The sequence below is a fragment of the Coregonus clupeaformis genome, chromosome 5 (assembly GCF_020615455.1).
Source record: "Coregonus clupeaformis isolate EN_2021a chromosome 5, ASM2061545v1, whole genome shotgun sequence".
Lineage (NCBI taxonomy): Eukaryota > Metazoa > Chordata > Actinopteri > Salmoniformes > Salmonidae > Coregonus > Coregonus clupeaformis.
The window spans coordinates 14994316-15013456 of record NC_059196.1 but is presented as its reverse complement, the minus strand read 5'-3'; the positions used below and the strand labels follow the sequence as shown (position 1 = coordinate 15013456).

Sequence of the window (19141 nt, the reverse complement as noted above, 5' to 3'; positions counted from 1 at the left end):
GTTTTTCTCTGATAGTGGATATAACATTGAAGATCTGACATTGTTTCACAGGTACAAATTCAACATATTTTATACAAGGTTTGTCCATATTGAAAATTGGTTACACTGACATAATCCTGAGGTTGAAATTTCACCCTCAAAACAATCCACGTTGATTACCTTTTTCAAATTCAATGTATTTTCCAAGTAGATTCCACATCACAATAGGTTGACAAATTACGATGAAACAATGTTGATTCAACCAGTTTGTGCCCAGTGGGTTGAGATCATTCACATTTGATAAACAGCATGGACAATGGGGATGTATCCCCCAAGTATAAGGTTCAGTGCGGTGGACTAGCATGAACTACCGTAGCTCAGCATCCTGGTTTGTATGTTTGGGCTGGCACATGGAGGCTAGCAGAGCCAGGCAGAGTAGGGGTAGGATAGGGGCACACAGGGTCAGGTGCTGATAGGAGCCCTGCCCACATGTCCATGCTCCCCAGCTCTCAGCATGAGCGCTCCCCTCCCCCAATGTATATAGTTTCTTCTCCCTCCTCATCACTTTTTTTCTGAAAGAGGGGGGAGGGGGTCCTTGAGAGGCACGTTATTCTCAACGGAGGAACACTCAATTTCAGCTTCTCATGATGCTTATTGCTTGAGTAAAATACAGAAAATAATAGATTTCAGAACTGATGTTAGAAATCTGATTCCATGAGCGGTCAGCAGATGTGTGCACATGACGCTAGGAGCAGTGGATGCTGATTTGGTAACATACGCTTCTCCTTTAATCTATTTTGCACAATACAGGGTCTTGTCGAGGGGGGTGGAGAAAGTGATAGACAATTAGCATATATATACAGGCATCAGGGAGATGGATTAGAGCTGGTCTTTAGAGACAGATAATGTATGCTGTGGGAACTACGCCCCAGGCTTTAGAGAAATCGGCCTGTAGGATCTCTCTCTCTCCCTTTTCTAGCCTGGCACATTAATCCCTGGATGACGCATCTCCAAACAGCACCGCAGCCGCCTCCTAGGCAACAATCTGCTAGCTAGTGCCATCCACGTGATTCCCTTTCTGTGAGAGGCCAGCATCCCTGCTATCTAGGAGGGTTCAGGGGCCTCATCGACTTGAGCCCCATGTCCCATCTACTTACCATAAACATCAAGCGAGCAGCCCAAAGCCCCCAACCCCCAGTGGAAGACAACACATGAATGTTTTTTTCTGATTTATTATGAAAAAATATATATTTTTGACTTTGTGACAATAGGCACATAACATAGACATATATACAATTCTCTTCATAAATACAAATGATGTACAAAAAAATTAAATATAAAGAATATTTCATGGTTATGTACACATTGCATTGTTAAATTAAAGAGGACAATAATACAAATATTAAAAAATATATCTATTTGGTTTCAAATGAAAAAGAACATAAGGACAACCTATCTTTGGAGTCCTTCACTCTGTAAAAATGCTTTTTTTTTTCTCAAGATCCAGCACTGTCGGTTAAAAGAAATATGATATTTTGTCATCGGGAAGCAGTCTTTATGAACAATACACTTCATTCAAGTCAAGGGAATGTAATAAAAGCACTGTAACTCAGTTGGTAGAGCATGGCGCTTACAACGCCAGGGTTGTGGGTTCGATTCCCACGGGGGGCCAGTATGCTTTTTTTTTTTACAAAAATGTATGCACTCACTAACTGTAAGTCGCTCTGGATAAGAGCGTCTACTAAATGACTAAAATGTAAATGTAAAATGTGTTTGACAAGATGGAAGTTGTACATTGAAAGGCATTGAAAATGTCAAACTGTACAAATTACATGTACTATGACTTTCAACTGGTTCAAATAAGACTTTCTGGTGTGTTTGTAAAAAAATATACTCAGAAAGAGACTGTGAAAAAACGTGTACAGTATCAAACAAACACATTAAAAAACACATGAAAAAATGTCAATGTGTAAGATCAGTACCATTTTTCCTTAAGTCGTAGCATATTTTAAAGATTAGGCACTTGATAAGATTGAGTTTCCTAAGTATACATGTAGTCCTCCGAAAGATAGGGCACATTGGTGATTTATTTCCATAGGGAAAGGGAGGCCAGTTTAGGGTCCAGAAGGCCTAGATATGACATCCAGCTACTTCAAACTCAGATATCTATAGACAACTGTCCATCTAAGCTTTCAGTAAACCTTCATCTTGAGTTCTTTGATAGCGTCAACATTGTTTCCCGCTTCCGCTTTGATTAAAAAAAACAAAAAAAAACAAAGAGGCCACGAAAATGTCCTTACTGTTATTTTTGATTCTCAAGTGGATTGTAGTGACATCTTATTCATGGATGGTAAAAAGGCCCCTCTAGATTATTTGAGATATCGTTTTCTTTTCGATAAGGCATCAGGAGGAGAAAGTCCTGCTTCTCTATGATTGGTGAATCATTGGCCCTCTTCAGAGGAAAGTTGTATTTTTGTTCATTTTTTAACGCAAAGCAAATTATATTAGATTTTAAAATGTAGTGCAAATAAAGTCCCCACTTTTCGCATGTTGTATCCAAACATTGTCAATGTTGTCATTTTTAATGAGCAGCATGAATAAATATTAAATAATACCTGTTGATTTAATATATCCTCTTCAATTCTTTGAATTGTCTTTGAAAGACTGTAAACATGTTCAGGCAAAGCCCTTGTTGGTGAAGGTACTCCTGGTGACGGAATACTGTTGTTAAACCTAAGGTGGGAAAATGATAGAGAGGGAGAGTGTTACCAATCAAATCTTGAAAAAGTGATTTGACAATAACTTCCATAAACTCTTAATAATAACCTGTTTGAATGGGTGGAGCTGCTTACCTCAGTAGCAAAGACACACTGTTCAGTTTGCTGTTCGGTCTGGATGATGAAGACTGGGTGGTACAAGCCTTCTTTAGGGAAGCTCATTGGTGGAACGATTATGCTGCCTTCTGTTTTTTTCCTGTTGAAAAGAGATAGAGGGAGGGAAAGGAGGTCAGGTTTGGTTCCACAGGCGCAATGGAATCATACAACAACAACAAAAACAGTGGATCCCATGGTCTCCAACACAAAGTTGAGGGTTAAAAAAATCAGATAAAGCCTTGGCATTACATAGTGAGAGATCAAGTTGTAACATGTCTGCTAGAAGAAAGGCCTGGTGCTAGGTTCCACTGGGAAATACAAGCACTCCATCCAACTCTAAGGCAATGGTGATCACGCACTCTCTGATTCATTGGCACAATACCGTTTGAGTTTGGCGAGGCATTCTTACCAGTCAAATTTGTTTTTGGCATGATGGTCCTCCTCCTTGGCCAAGTTGTAGTCAACCATCTTCTGCTTGTAGGCCGCCTTGTCTCCGTGTTTGTCTGCGGGGGCCGAGGTCAGTGCTGCGTCCTTATTGGACACTTTGTAATGGCCGCCGGGGATGAGGAAGGCTTCCTTCTCTCTGAGGCTGGACGGGGGGTTGGAACCACCTATGGGCCGGTTTTTGACTGTCTCCAGGTTGTTACGAACAGAAGGCGCCATGGCCTTCCGCCCACGCCTCATCTGGCTTAGGACCACAATGGCAGCACACACCACCAGGGTGAGGGTGACCAGGCCCAGGGCGAAGGAGACAACCAGGGCTGCAGGCAAGCCGTCTGCCTTGGGCTTGGCGGTGGGTTTGAGGCTGAACTCGCATCGGGAGCCCATGAAGCCGGCCGGGCACTGGCACACGGGTCCGGTGAAGTGGGTGTAGCAGGTACCTCCATTCTGGCAGGGGAAGACGGAGCAGGCATCGGCACGGACGCTGCAGTCCTTGCTGGTGAAGCCCAGGGTGCAGGTGCAGGTAAAGTCTTTGATGCCATCCACGCAGGTACCGGCGTTGCGGCAGGGGTTTCGGGCGCAGTCATCGATGTTGATCTTGCAGCGCGGCCCAGTGAAGCCAGGGCGACAACGGCACATCAGGCTGTGGCCCAGATCCAGGCACTGGCCACCTATCAGAGAGATAGACAGACGAGGAGGGGTTCAAATCACTGCACACTCAACATGTTTATCAAAACTTGAAGCACAGGTATGAGTGTCAAAGCTTCTTATGGAAGGCAAATATACAGTGCCAGTCAAAAGTTTGGACACACTTACTAAGGGTTTTTCTTTATTTTTACTATTTTTTACATTGTAGAATAGCATCAAAATTATGAAATAAAACATATGGAATCATGTAGTAACCAAAAAAGTGTTAAACATTCCAGGTGACTACCTCATTAAGCTGGTTGAGAGAATGCAAAGAGTGTGCAAAGCTGTAATCAAGGCAAAGGGTGACTACTTTGAAGAATCTCAAATATAAATATATTTTGATTTGTTTAACACTTTTTTGGTTAATACATGAATCCATATGTGTTATTTCATAGTTTTTATATTTTCACTATTATTCTACAATGTAGGAAATTGTAAAAATAAAGAAAAACCCTTGAATTAACAGGTGCGTGCAAACTTTTGACTGGTACTGTATAATGTTTACATTTGCTTCCCACACCAACAGGAATTTAGCAGATGACAGATAAGCTAGTGCTCATTCCCACATGAAGTACATCTCCAGTGTAGCAAAACAGCCCACAACATTCTAAGACCAGTTTTTTTCCACCTCATAATGACAGCTTTATCTTACCCCTTACATCAGTTTGAGCCAAGCGTCTTTTGTACCGTGCCTGTGCTGCATTTTTTACATTTTAGGTGTGGACTGGATGCATGTCAAAACAAAACAGAGTTTATGGGCAAAGAGAAAAACGTTTACAAAAACCCATGATGGTAACTGCCAAAGAATGTGTCTGCAGCACAGTCGGTTGAGTTTTGTTGTCAGACGGAGAGATAAGAGTTGGAGAGCGGCTCCATCATAACAATCAGAAGACCTGGTAGGTTTCCCTCACTCAGACAGCGGTTGTGCTGTTGGGGGGGATGCTTACCGTTAGCACAGGGGTCGTTGCTGCAGCGGTCAATCTTCTTCTCACAGTTGGAACCCATGTAGCCGGCAGGACAGCGGCAGGAGTAACCACCGGTCACCTGCTCCATGCAGGTGCCACCGTTGAAGCAGGGCCCGTCGGCACAGGTCATCGCACTGATCTCACAGTTCTTCCCGTAGAAGCCTTGGGGACAGGTGCAGGTGTAGTCATTCTCCAGATCCTGGAAATATGAAATAGATAGGTTAGCGTTACATAGAGGACAATTAAAGACTTGGATTGTGAGTAGTAGCTTTTAATCCTGAGAGATAAATAGAACACAGCAGTTATATCAGAACTTACATTGCAGCTGCCTCCGTTTTTGCAGGGGTTGCTGTCACACTCGTTGGTTTCGATCTCACAATTGTTGCCACTGAAGCCCGGCCTGCAGGTACAGGTGTAGCTGCCCTGGCCTGTGTTGGTGCAGGGAGCTTCGTTCATGCAAGGCTTGTGGTTGGTGCAGTAGTTGAGGTCCTGGTTGCAGAACAGTCCTCCCCAGCCCTCTTTACAGTTGCACTGCCACGGCTGCCCGCAGGTGCCATGCAAGCAGCCAGGGTAGCGGACACACTCGTCACAGAGGGGCCCCTGCCACCCGAGGCGGCACTTGCACTCGCCAGGGGCCTCACAATAACCGTGCTTCTCACTACAGCCAGACGAGCAGATGGCTTTAGAGATAGGGGGAAAATTAGAATGAGTGTGCCCCTTTCGCATCACAAAACAACCCCCCTTCACTGGGCTCAGACACATAAAGTATTTGTTAAGTACTAAACTAAGCAGCTGGTACACACACAAAAGGAACACATGCCATATTTTTTTCACGCAAGGGAGCGCACATTAAGTTCCAACGCGTGTCCCTGTTAAATCATACACTCAGCTCCCATTGTTGGCCCAAACAAAAGATATAGACAAACTCTATATTTGAATCAACAGAAGCTTTTTTTTCACCAGAAGATGTGTTTGAAATGTCTTAAATAACCATTTCAAGAATTGAAATCAGGCGCGCTGTGCACATACACCAAAAATCAGTGGCGCAAAACAATTGTTTCTGAGATTAAAAAACAAGCATTTTGTGGCTATATTACTATATTATTTTGTGGCTATATTACTCTGAATAACAGGCTTTAAAAAAATATATAATAAGAATTGGCCTTATCATTCAAAAAATGTGTAGTCCTTCTGGACACTTACGTTCTGAGCAGTATTCTCCTTTCCAACCAGACAGGCACATTCTGGTGCCCGCGGCATCACAGGTATAGTGTCCGAATGGGTCGTCACGGGGACGGCAGTAGTCTGAGCAGCTGTCGCCATGGTAGTTTTCATCACAGACAACGTGGTAAGAATAACGAAGTTCACTTTGCTCTTCAAAGTGTACATCCTGCGACCAATCCTCGCCAATGTCTAGTCTTCTACGGGTGGCCAAGCGGCTGATCAAGTTATTCTGGTTTTCTATTAAAGAGAGAGACATTAAGCAGATTAAAAATCATATATTGTGAGGTAATAGCTTTGTATATAAACACTACCGTTCAAAGGTTTGGGGTCACTTAGAAATGTCCTTGTTTTCAAAAGAAAAGCAAATTTTTTGTCCATTAAAATAACATAAAATTGATCAGAAATACAGTGTAGACATTGTTAATGTTGTAAATGGCTATTGTAGCTGGAAACGGCTGATTTTTAATGGAATATCTACATAGGCGTACCGAGGCCCATTATCAGCAACCATCAGTCCTGTGTTCCAATGGCACGTTGTGTTTGCTAATCCAAGTTTATTATTTTAAAAGGCTAATTGATCATTAGAAAACCCTTTTGTAATTATGTTAGCACAGCTGAAAACTGTTGTGCTGATTAAAGAATCAATAAAACTGGCCTTCTTGAGACTAGTTGAGTATCTGGAGCATAAGCAATTGTGGGTTCGATTACAGGCTCAAAATGGCCAGAAACAAATAACTTTCTTCTGAAACTTGTCAGTCTACTCTAGTTCTGAGAAATGAAGGCTATTCCACGCGAGAAATTGTGAAGAAACTGAAGATCTCGTACAACGCTGTGTACTACTCCCTTCACAGAACAGCGCAAACTGGCTCTAACCAGAATAGAAAGAGGAGTGGGAGGCCCCGGTGCACAACTGAGCAAGAGGACAAATACATTAGTGTCTAGTTTGAGAAACAGACGGCTCACAGGTCCTCAACTGGCAGCTTCATGAAATAGTACCCACAAAACATCAGTCTCAACGTCAACAGTGAAGAGGCGACTCCGGGATGCTGACCTTCTAGGCAGAGTTGCGAAGAAAAAGCCATATCTCAGACTGGCCAATAAAAATAAAAGATTAAGATGGGCAAAAGAACACAGACACTGGATAGAGGAACATTTAAAAAAGTGTTACGGACAGACAAATCGAAGTTTGAGGTGTTCGGATCACAAAGAATAACATTTGTGAGACGCAGACCAAATGAAAAGATGCTGGAGGAGTGCTTGATGCCATCTGTCAAGCATGGTGGAGGCAATGTGATGGTCTGGGGGTGCTTTGGTGCTGGTAAAGTGGGAGATTTGTACAGGGTAAAAGGGATCTTGAAGAAGGAAGGCTATCACTCCATTTTGCAACGCCATGCCATACCCTGTGGACGGCACTTGATTGGAGCCAATTTCCTCCTACAACAGGACAATGACCCAAAGCACAGCTCCAAACTATGCAATAACTATTTAGGGAAGAAGCAGTCAGCTGGTATTCTGTCTATAATAGAGTGGCCAGCACAGTCACCGGATCTCAACCCTATTGAGCTGTTGTGGGAGCAGCTTGACCGTATGGTACGTAAGAAGTGCCCATCAAGCCAATCCAACTTGTGGGAGGTGCTTCAGGAAGCATGGGGTGAAATTTCTTCAGATAACCTCAACAAATTGACAACTAGAATGCCAAAGGTCTGCAAGGATGTAATTGCTGCAAATGGAGGATTCTTTGACGAAAGCAAAGTTTGAAGGACACAATTATTATTTCTATAAAAAATCATTATTTCTAACCTGGTCAATGACTACATTTCCTATGCATTTTGCTATATTTCCTATTCAAACTCATTTCATGTATGTTTTCATGAAAAAAAAAGAAATTTCTAAGTGACCCCAAACTTTTGAACGGTAGTATATATATATATATATGTGTGTGTAATCAAATATTACCGCATTTTTGCAAATACGTAAAACGACTTTTATACTCAAACGCTTGTGCTGGGAATGACTATTAGAGGAATATTAAAGCCACTTTCCGTCCCCTAGAGGGAGTGTGCACTGAAGTCTACCTACCTGTGGACTGGCCGTCGGACTCTGCGTTCCAGGCTTCAACAATGAGCGAGAATGTACCCTACAATCCACACAGGAAAAAAATATATTTTGTCAAAAAGCTGTAAGAGGCGAGATTATTTAAAGTGAAAACGCTTCATGAAAAGCTTCATGACATTACCCAATCTATGAAATGTACCACCAGTCATTAACCGTTAAAGGCCCATTTATTTGAAAACAATCACAGTAAGGAACTTAATTGTTACCAGGAAATGATTTGATATTGAGATAAAAACGGCTGCATTGGACCTTTGACTTACCATCAGCTCTATAGTATATTGAGTATGTGTACAGTAGGCTACTCACCGGCCACTTGAAATGGAAAGGCACTCTGATGGGTGCACTACTGGAGATGGAGCTCTGGTCGGCATTGAAGATTTCGGTCAGTCCCATGCCATAGGTGCAGGGGGGCTCAGGTGAGATGACATTTTGGGAATGTTTAAGGCAGACTCGGAAGAATATCTGGCAATCCCTAGACGGTTTACAGACACTACGGGTACTACTGAAGGAGTGCACTTTCAACTCAAACACACCGGACGACTCGACCTACAGGAAAGAATACGTACATATCAGTGTGTAAAAGGCGCAATTACACAGGTTACCAACACGTAACATAACTATGAATATTGCATGTGTACTCACCAGTTGCGTTGATATCAACGCCAAAAAACACGTTAATAACAAATGAGCCATTGTGGGAAGTGTTTCTTCGTCTGCTATGAAAGTATAGCAGACAGCGCCAGATATCCAATATAGAGGAAAAATGTACTGTATCCCAAAACAAGAAGAAAAAGATAACGTGCGAAATGTAAAAATAGAGCGCACTTCTTGTCAGATGTCTTTTGTCTTCAGGCAATAAGTAATAGAAATTGAGCTGACAACGAAAATAAAATCATTTCGCTCCGCGGAGAAGTTGCACTCTGGACTTATTTCTACCTTTAGTTACGTGTAGTGGAGCGTGCGACAGGGATTTTATACCCCAGCATCAGAGTGGGGAGGGTGTGGGCGCGCAGGAGGAGGGGTAGTGTGTCAAAGGCTGTGCAGACTTCGCTGCAATTTGGGGACTGTTTACGATGTGCTTTGATTCGATGTCACCAAATTGGATAGGGTAATATAACGAAATGGAAACCCATTTAAGTGTAAGGCTCTATGGATACTTTAGCCACATAGCTAAACGAAAATGTGAAGAAATAGGCTATAGGCCTATACATTTTGAAAGAACTGCGCACCTTGATTGCGAAGAGACCGAACCTAAACATATTTTGATCTATTACGATGATTAGTCATTAATTTCAATACGTAATAAATTAAAGGACTGGATACATGCAACGTTGAATACACTTTATCGATGGGGAAATGTAGGTTTGCTGTGTAAGCATGATAGGGTCATAACGTGATTGGCGATGAAAAATCCACCGTCACTTTACTTCTATTAAGCAGTGGTTAGTTTTCTCCTCTTTTTATTTTCTTCGGCGTGTTGCGTGCCACCCTATTCTTCAGGGTTGTTTTCATCCTTTTCTCCTGGGAGGGAGGACAACGGCCGTGTACGGTGGAGGGGATGAGTGGGCTTCGCGCACATCCCTTTAATTCAGCCTCAGAATTGTAATTGTTCTGACACGCGTAAGTTCTCAAACCGGCAGACTTTGGAGGGAGATCTTTTATTGTGCCATCGAAAGATTCGGAGGGGTAGCACTGAAAGGGGGGACTACAGCTGTATGATAATCAACAGCACCTGGCTATGCAACCCACCTTCTCCTTCCATAGGCTGGCTACACAACGTCCTCGCTGCGTAATAAGCACCCAATGTCAGAGAAGGGCAAAGTTAATCATTTCCATAGGTAGGCACTTTAACTGTCTAAATACCATTGTTCTTAACTGGACAGATTATGGGGTAGCCTATCCTACACCACAGCACAGCTAATGAAAGGACCCATGCAATTCAGCCATAACTCATGCTGTTCGGGTCCAGGCAGAGTAAGTAGCCTACAATCATGTATGGTGGACCAATCCATTCCACTTTTGTATAATTCAAAATGTAGGCCCATAAAAAATGCTACAATTAGGCCTACGCGCGTGCGTGCAGGCAGGAGATGAGCATGATATCAGCAAATATGAATGAACCCTGTCCCTCATTAGGTCAGTACAGGTGCATCAAAGCTGGACGGTCAGACGGTTAAATAGTCAACACTAGCCGGCCCCTTCCCAGTACCCTGTCCTGAAATGTAGTTACTGTCACTAGACGGCTACCACCTGGTTACTCTACCATGCACCTTAGAGGCTGCTGCCCTATGTACATAGTCATGGAACACTGGTCACTTTAATAATGGAACACTGGTCAGTTTAAATAATATTTACATACGGTTTTACCCACTTCATATGTATATACTGTATTCTAGTCAAGGACTATCATATTTAACTATTGCTGTACTTATGCTATTCTTCAGATATACTACATATTCTATCCATATAATGTACATATTGTCTATACATCCCATCCCACACACACACACACACACACATATATATATATATATACACACATACACATACATACATCACACATACACACACACTGAACAAAAATATAAACAGAACATGTAAAGTGTTGGTCCCATGTTTCATTAGCTGAAATAAAATATCCCAGAAATGTTCCATAGGTACAAAAAGCTTATTTCTCTCACATTTTGTGCACAAATTTGTTTACATCCCTGTTAGTGAGCATTTCTCCTTTACGTAGATAATCCATCACCTGACAGGTGTGGCATATCAAGAAGCTGATTAAAGAGCATGATCATTACACAGGTGCACCTTGTGCTGGGGACAATAAAAGGACACTCTAAAATATGCAGTTTTGTGACACAATACAATGCCACAGATGTCTCAAGTTTTGAGGGAGCGCGCAATTGGCATGCTGACTGCAGGAATGTCCACCAGAGCTGTTGCCAGAGAATTGAATGTTCGTTACTCTACCATAAGCCGCCTCCAACCTTTAGAGAATTTGGCAGTGCGTCCAAACCGGCCTCACAACCGCAGACCACGTGTATGGCGTTGTGTGGGTGAGCGGTTTGCTGATGAACAGAGTGCCCCATGGTGATGGTTGGGTTATGGTATGGGCAGGCATAAGCTACATACAACGAACACAATTGCATTTTATTGATGGCAATTTGAATGTACAGAGAAATCGTGACGAGATCCTGAGGCCCATTTTTTAAGGTATCTGTGACCAACAGATGCATATCTGTATTCCTAGTCATGTGAAATCCATAAATTAGGGCCTAATGAATTTTTTTCAATTGACTGATTTCCTTATATGAACTGCAACTCAGTCAAATCTTAAAAATTGTTGCGATTATATTTTTGTTCAGTGTATACACAGTATATGGATATATATATATATACATATATATATATACATATACATACATATACATATACACACACACACACACACACACACACACACACATATACATACATACATACATACATACAGTGCATTCGGAAAGTATTCAGACCCCTTGACTTTTTCCACATTTTGTTACGTTACAGCCTTATTCTAAAATTGACTTTAAAAAACTGTTCCCTCAATCTACACACAATACCCCACAGTGACAAAGCAAAAACAGGTTTGAGGAAATGTTAGCAAAAAAAAAACCCACTGAAATATAACAGTCATAATTATTCCGACCCTTTCCTCAGTACTTTGTTGAAGCACCTTTGGCAGCAATTACAGCCTCGAGTCTTCTTGGGTATGACGCTACAAGCTTGGCACACCTGTATTTGGGGAGTTTCTCCCATTCGTCTCTGCAGATCCTCTCAAGCTCTGTCAGGTTGGATGGGGAGCGTCGCTGCACAGCTATTTTCAGGTCTCTCCAGAGATGTTCGATCAGGTTCAAATCCAGGCTCTGGCTGGGCCACTCAAGAACATTGAGACTTGTCCCGAAGCCACTCCTGTGTTGTCTTGGCTGTGTGCTTAGGGTCATTGTCCTGTTGGAAGGTGAACCTTCACCCCAGTCTGAGGTCCTGAGCACTCTGGAGTAGGTTTTCATCAAGGATCTCTCTGTACTTTGCTCCATTCATCTTTCCCTCGATCTTGACTAGTCTTCCAGTCCCTGCCGCTGAAAAACATCCCCATAGAATGATGCTGCCACCACCATGCTTCACCGTAGGGATGGTGCCAGGTCTCCTCCAGACGTGACTCGTGGCATTCAGGCCAAATAGTTCAATCTTGGTTTCATCAAACCAGAGAATCTTGTTTCTCATGGTGTGAGAGTCCTTTAGGTGCCTTTTGGCAAACTCCAAGCGGGCTGTTATGTATATTTTACTGAGGAGTGGCTTCCGTCTGGCCACTACCATAAAGGCCTGATTGGTAGAGTGCTGCAGAGATGGTTGTCCTTCTGGAAGGTTCTCCCATCTCCACAGAGGAACTCTGGAGCTCTGTTAGAGTGACCATCGGGTTCTTGGTCGCCTCCCTGACCAAGGCCCTTCTCCCCCGATTACTCAGTTTGGCTGGGCGGCCAGTTCTAGGAAGAGTCTTGGTGGTTCTAAACTTCTTCCATTTAAGAATGATGGAGGCCACTGTTCTTGGGGACCTTCAATGCTGCAGAAATGGTTTGGTACCTTCTTCAGATCTGTGCCTCGACACAATCCTGTCTCTGAGCTCTACGGACAATTCTTTCGACCTCATGACTTGGTTTTTGCTCTGACATGCACTGTCAACTGCGGGACCTTATATAGACAGGTGTGTGCCTTTCCAAATCATGTCCAATCAATTTAATTTACCACAGGTGGACTCCAATCAAGTTGTAGAAACATCTCAAGGATGATCAATGGAAACAGGACGCACCTGAGCTCAATTTCGATTCTCATAGCAAAGGGTCTGAAAATGTATGTAAATAAGGTATTTCGTTTTTTATTTTTTATAAATGTGCCAATTTCTAAAAACCTGTTTTTGCTTTGTCATTATGGGGTAGTGTGTAGATTGATGAGGTAAAAAATTATATAATCAATTTTAGAATATGGCTATAACTTAACAAAATGTGGAAAAAGTAAAGGTGTCTGAATGCTTTCCGAATGCACTGTGTGTGTATATACAGTTGTAATCAAATCACATTTTATTGGTCGCATACAATAAATGATTTGATATATATATATATATATATATCAAATCATTTATTGTATGCGACCAATAAAATGTGATTTGATTACAACTGTTCGTGCTCCATTTCAACTCCACATAGCAGATAGGCCTATAGAATCTGTGTTATACCGTTTTTGGTAGACCTATCTGTTTAAGTCCCAGCGTCGTCCGGGTTTGGCCGGTGTAGGCCGTCATTGGAAATAAGAATTTGTTCTTAACTGACTTGCCTAGTTAAATAAAGGTAAAATAAAATAAATAAAAATGTATCTCTGTAATAGTGCCGATGGCCCTCGAGTGGCTTCCAGTCAAGTGGAGTGTGTCCGCCATATGCTCTCTGTGATAACATGAACAGTTGCCCAGTCGTTCGTTCTACCCAAACCTCTGAATGCATGCTATTGCAATGTAATAACTAACTAAATAATCAGATGAAGGGAGTGTAATCTAATGGCATTAGCCTTGAACATTTTCTTATTAATACAGTATTACAATGATCATTTAAATGCGTAATTAAAAACGTAAAAGGAATAACAAAATATCTAAATTCCATACAACAGCGACATTATCTGTAGCCTATAATCTAATGTTTTAATGGGGCGCGTGTCAGTAGACTGCGTGTGCTTGCTATTGCGGGGGTCTAGCGGGACAATGGGCAGCTTTGCAAACTGTTGCTCATCTTTGGCGCTCGTCTATTGTAATTCTAATGAGGGCAGCGCGTGCCTCAGCTGGCCCTGACTACCCCAGGCACGCTTTGGCTGAAGCGCGTTACAAAAAAAGAGGGTACAGATGAACCTCTATTGTCATTATTTTGTTGGATAATTATCCAAACCGGGTGCTTTCGCGGCTTGAGTTCCAAATCGGGACAAAAGACTGGATAAATAAATATGAACTGTTCTCTTTAAACAATAAAAGTTGCCATCATGCGTATCCACAACCCGACGGATCGCATCATTTGTATGAGATTGCTTTAACCAAAACAACAATGCAAGTTGTGCTTTTAATACGACAGCATGTTGTGTTATGACACGTTTGATAGTATATGAATGGCAACAATGCCCTTTTTACTAGGTCCATGGCACTAAGCCTTCTATCCAATACCACATTTAAGTCAGTCAAAGCAGATAATTGCCTGAAACAAGGACAAAATATCTAACATCCAATGCACTTTTTTTTGCGTATTTACGCTCTCATGGGACCTATAGCCAAATGCGTAAAAATAAAAATACATAACACTAAAATCGGAAAAATTGTTTTTGTTGCAGAGAATGCCATGTGTGCGTGGAAGCATGGTATTATGCAGTGCTTGACTTGGGCTGGAGCTGTCCGGAACAACGTACCGGCACTTCTAATTTGGGGGGAATTACGTACTGGCTCTTCTAGAAAAACAAAGTAGCCTATTGCTGACCCAGATTCACACATCGTGGCAAAAAGGTTGATCAAAGCGGAATGAAGGCGGGATCTTCATTGAATAGCAATGGAGGGTGGACATTAATTTCCTGATTCCGCAGATTGAACATGTGCCAGTCTGAATGGCATGATGCGTTGTTCCAAGTTGTTAAATTAATGGTTTGTTAGGTCGTGAAAAGTCATGGAAATTAGTTTCATAATTGTTGTTAAGGTAATTCATAAAACCACACTTAAATATGATCAATCAATTAAAAAACGACATATCAGCCATCATCGGAATGACCCTTCAGTGCATGTCTGTGGTGCTGCGTGTGTGCCAGTGCAAGTGGGCCTTTGCCCGAGGAGAGAGCGCGCAACATTTCAGCAGCAGGTATAAAATAATGACAGCCAGACTAACTAGATCACCAATTCAAAACATAACTGCTACAAGCTCTCGCTAGTTAACTATAGCTAATTAAGCATTGATTGTTGCCTTTCCACCAGCACTGTAGAGCCTAAATACATTTGCACCGTTGGAAAGCTGGGAATCCCCATGTTAAACAGTAGCCATGTAACTGCGACAACGTTAAACGTATAATAACACCCTAATTGACAAATAACTTGCTGTGCATAGATCTTCCCCGAAACATGAGTATTTGAGCCTTATATATAAACATGTCTAGTTAGATACCTTGCTTTGAAGTAGCCTACCTTCTCCATTTGATCCCTGATTTATTGAATGAGGGAATCATTTTATAAAGACAAAAGTTGGTTGTAATGTTGAAAAAGCCACGCCTGCACACCCAGGAGCTCTCCAGATGAGGGTTGACCACATATTGCCAACATGTGACTATAACAGTGCAGTTCTATGTGGGGGGGCTAAGTGCCTTGATCAAGGGCACAACGGCAGGTGGTGGTATGTCTACATGGGATCAGACACAGCAGCTTTCCAGTGTCAATAATGCTTACTTTCTCATGTAGGCTATAATAATAGCATTGGAAATTTGGTTAAAAGCCATGTTGAAGTCATGTGTATAAACCGTTAACAGTGAATAATCAGAGGTCTCTATAGCATAATGTCATTGGTGATGTTCGGTGAACAATTGGACCGACTTGGAAAAAGACAGATACTGCACTTTTCCCATCCCAAATCAAGCACATATTATGCAAATACTTATCAGATACAATCGTTAGGGATAGGCTTACACAGGTGTCGCGCGCGTGGCTTGTCATGAGAGGTATTCGACCGAGGGGAAAGAATGATAAAACAAGTCGATGTCCAGATGGCACGATCGAATATGTGCATAATTGTAATATGCCTGTGTTTACAGAGGCAGATATTCGACAGGACATGACACAGCACGCGTTTAACAAGTATTTAGCATGCGTAATGTCCATGGCATTAGCTTGTCAGAAATGTGAATATTTTGAAATGAAAGATATTTGGTCGATTTGCATCTAAAGGTTGTGCTATTTCTTCAACCATATTGGAACAGCTTTGGGCAAATGTTCTAGCACATGCCACTCATCTCCCCACACGTGCCCAATGTCCAAATGGTGTAGGACTCGTCGCTTTTGCCATGGTGTGGCGTGTGTCTGACCAGTGGTGCTAAAACTGGGAGGAGAAAAATAGGTAACAACCTGGAGGAGCGGAAAGACGCACTGCGAGAACATTTGGAGAGGTGTTGCTCAGTGGCAGAAGGCATAGGGCGCCTATAAATGTGAATTTGCGCCTTCTGTAGAGGTGTCAAGTGCAACACCACGAGCCTGAGACAGGCCGATTCCCAGGCTTTCTGCCGCGTGCATGTTCATTTATAGCAGTTTAAGGTGACACTTTATGACCGTAGAGTTTGGTCGCACCTTTCAACGAGCAGATTTTGTTTGGTCCAAATGAAATGGCACATTGCCCGTTGCAGGCCACATGGGTAGGCCTACTCATTTCTGACCCCAACTTGTCCAAGCCTACTCAAACGAAGTCAAACTACGTTGGTAATGAAAATTACCTCACCAAACAGACAGAAAAAAAGACTTTTGTCCAGATCTCTGTAAAATTACCAAGACCAGTGCATTACGGAATTGTCACATCAAATTAAAATTGTATTTGTCACATGCTTCGTAAACAACAGAAACGTATGTCACTATAGTCACTTGAGTGGTAGTTCTAGTTCGTTGTCTTCCAACCCAGTAGGCCTACTGCTGATAATTGCACTAATTATTAACATTTTATGCTATTAAAATACGCAGATTAAATCAATAATTCGTTAAATATCTAACTAAATAACTATGGTATTAAAAGAAATTAACTCCCACACTCATTTTCCCAAGAAAGCCTGTGGCCATTTGTATTTTGGCACGTGTGCGTCTGGGAGCGGCAGGTAGTTTAGTGGTAAAGAGCGTTGTGCCAGTAACCGAAAGGTCGCTGGTTCTAATCCCCGAGCCAACTAGGTGAAAAATCTGTCGGTGTGCCCTTGAGCAAGGCTCCTGTAAGTCGCTCTGTATAAGAGCGTCTGCTAAATAACAAAATGTAAATTAAAACCCAACATAAATATTCCTCAGAGAATGATACGCATTGATCGACCCTAATCTGGCATTGCAAATATGTGCCAAGATCAGCTGCGGTTAAACTGCAAATTCTCTAGTGCCAAGTACTGAAGAGGCTCATAGTGTTTGTCAGGAGTTAATCGTCACAATACTTAATTACGACCTTAATTGTCATTTACTAAAGTCATACTTGAGATGGTCTGGTATATGGCCATTGACTACCTCCAGCCCATTGTCTGACCCAAAACAGTAAATAGGAGTTGGTGGAGGCACACTCACTCAGTCAGGCCTATGGCTGAAAAACAGTCGATGTTGTGGATGAGTATCCTACCAATTTACCAGAGCCATATAGAAATGTGCTGTAAACATTTCCATTATGACCTCTTCCACAAACATGAGTCAGATTAGAAATGTCTTCTACCAGTTGTTAATGCATTAAATATCTCAGATTTTTATTTAAGATTACAGTGGGGGAAAAAAAGTATTTAGTCAGCCACCAATTGTGCATGTTCTCCCACTTAAAAAGATGAGAGGCCTGTAATTTTCATCATAGGTACACGTCAACTATGACAGACAAATTGAGAAAAAAAATCCAGAAAATCACATTGTAGGATTTTTTATGAATTTATTTGCAAATTATGGTGGAAAATAAGTATTTGGTCACCTACAAACAAGCAGGATTTCTGGCTCTCACAGACCTGTAACTTCTTCTTTAAGAGGCTCCTCTGTCCTCCACTCGTTACCTGTATTAATGGCACCTGTTTGAACTTGTTATCAGTATAAAAGACACCTGTCCACAACCTCAAACAGTCACACTCCAAACTCCACTATGGCCAAGACCAAAGAGCTGTCAAAGGACACCAGAAACAAAATTGTAGACCTGCACCAGGCTGGGAAGGCTGAATCTGCAATAGGTAAGCAGCTTGGTTTGAAGAAATCAACTGTGGGAGCAATTATTAGGAAATGGAAGACATACAAGACCACTGATAATCTCCCCTCGATCTGGGGCTCCACGCAAGATCTCACCCCGTGGGGTCAAAATGATCACAAGAACGGTGAGCAAAAATCCCAGAACCACACGGGGGGACCTAGTGAATGACCTGCAAAGAGCTGGGACCAAAGTAACAAAGCCTACCATCAGTAACACACTACGCCGCCAGGGACTCAAATCCTGCAGTGCCAGACGTGTCCCCCTGCTTAAGCCAGTACATGTTCAGGCCCGTCTGAAGTTTGCTAGAGTGCATTTGGATGATCCAGAAGAGGATTGGGAGAATGTCATATGGTCAGATGAAACCAAAATATAACTTTTTGGTAAAAACTCAACTTGTCGTGTTTGGAGGACAAAGAATGCTGAGTTGCATCCAAATAACACCATACCTACTGTGAAGCATGGGGGTGGAAACATCATGCTTTGGTGCTGTTTTTCTGCAAAGGGACCAGGACGACTGATCCGTGTAAAGGAAAGAATGAATGGGGCCATGTATCGTGAGATTTTGAGTGAAAACCTCCTTCCATCAGCAAGGGCATTGAAGATGAAACGTGGCTGGGTCTTTCAGCATGACAATGATCCCAAACACACCACCCGGGCAACGAAGGAGTGGCTTCGTAAGAAGCATTTCAAGGTCCTGGAGTGGCCTAGCCAGTCTCCAGATTTCAACCCCATAGAAAATCTTTGGAGGGAGTTGAAAGTCCGTGTTGCCCAGCGACAGCCCCAAAACATCATTGCTCTAGAGGAATGGGCCAAAATACCAGCAACAGTGTGTGAAAACCTTGTGAAGACTTACAGAAAA

At 42.3% G+C, this 19141-nt stretch overlaps 1 protein-coding gene across 1 annotated transcript; it reads right to left on the bottom strand.

Annotated features, from left to right (window-relative positions):
- Window positions 1-1679: 1679 nt before the first annotated feature.
- Window positions 1680-9702, bottom strand: LOC121562821 (delta-like protein C). The gene is made up of 9 exons (XM_041874987.2): window positions 8930-9702; window positions 8594-8833; window positions 8252-8309; window positions 6152-6409; window positions 5267-5628; window positions 4931-5147; window positions 3262-3964; window positions 2832-2952; window positions 1680-2712 (listed from the first exon to the last, which is right to left on the bottom strand). The coding sequence occupies exons 1-9, from the start codon at window positions 8978-8980 to the stop codon at window positions 2707-2709; spliced, it is 2016 nt and encodes a 671-aa protein (XP_041730921.2). The 5' UTR covers window positions 8981-9702; the 3' UTR covers window positions 1680-2706.
- Window positions 9703-19141: the final 9439 nt, after the last annotated feature.

Excerpts from the sequence above, each read along its gene's own strand:
- LOC121562821 (XM_041874987.2), bottom strand. The coding sequence starts at position 8,980 with ATGGCTCATTTGTTATTAACGTGTTTTTTGGCGTTGATATCAACGCAA. Across the intron at positions 5,629-6,151 it reads AGGAGAATACTGCTCAGAAC|CCATCTGCTCGTCTGGCTGT; the intron begins GTAAGTGTCCAG and ends CTATCTCTAAAG. Across the intron at positions 5,148-5,266 it reads AAAACGGAGGCAGCTGCAAT|GATCTGGAGAATGACTACAC; the intron begins GTAAGTTCTGAT and ends TCATATTTCCAG.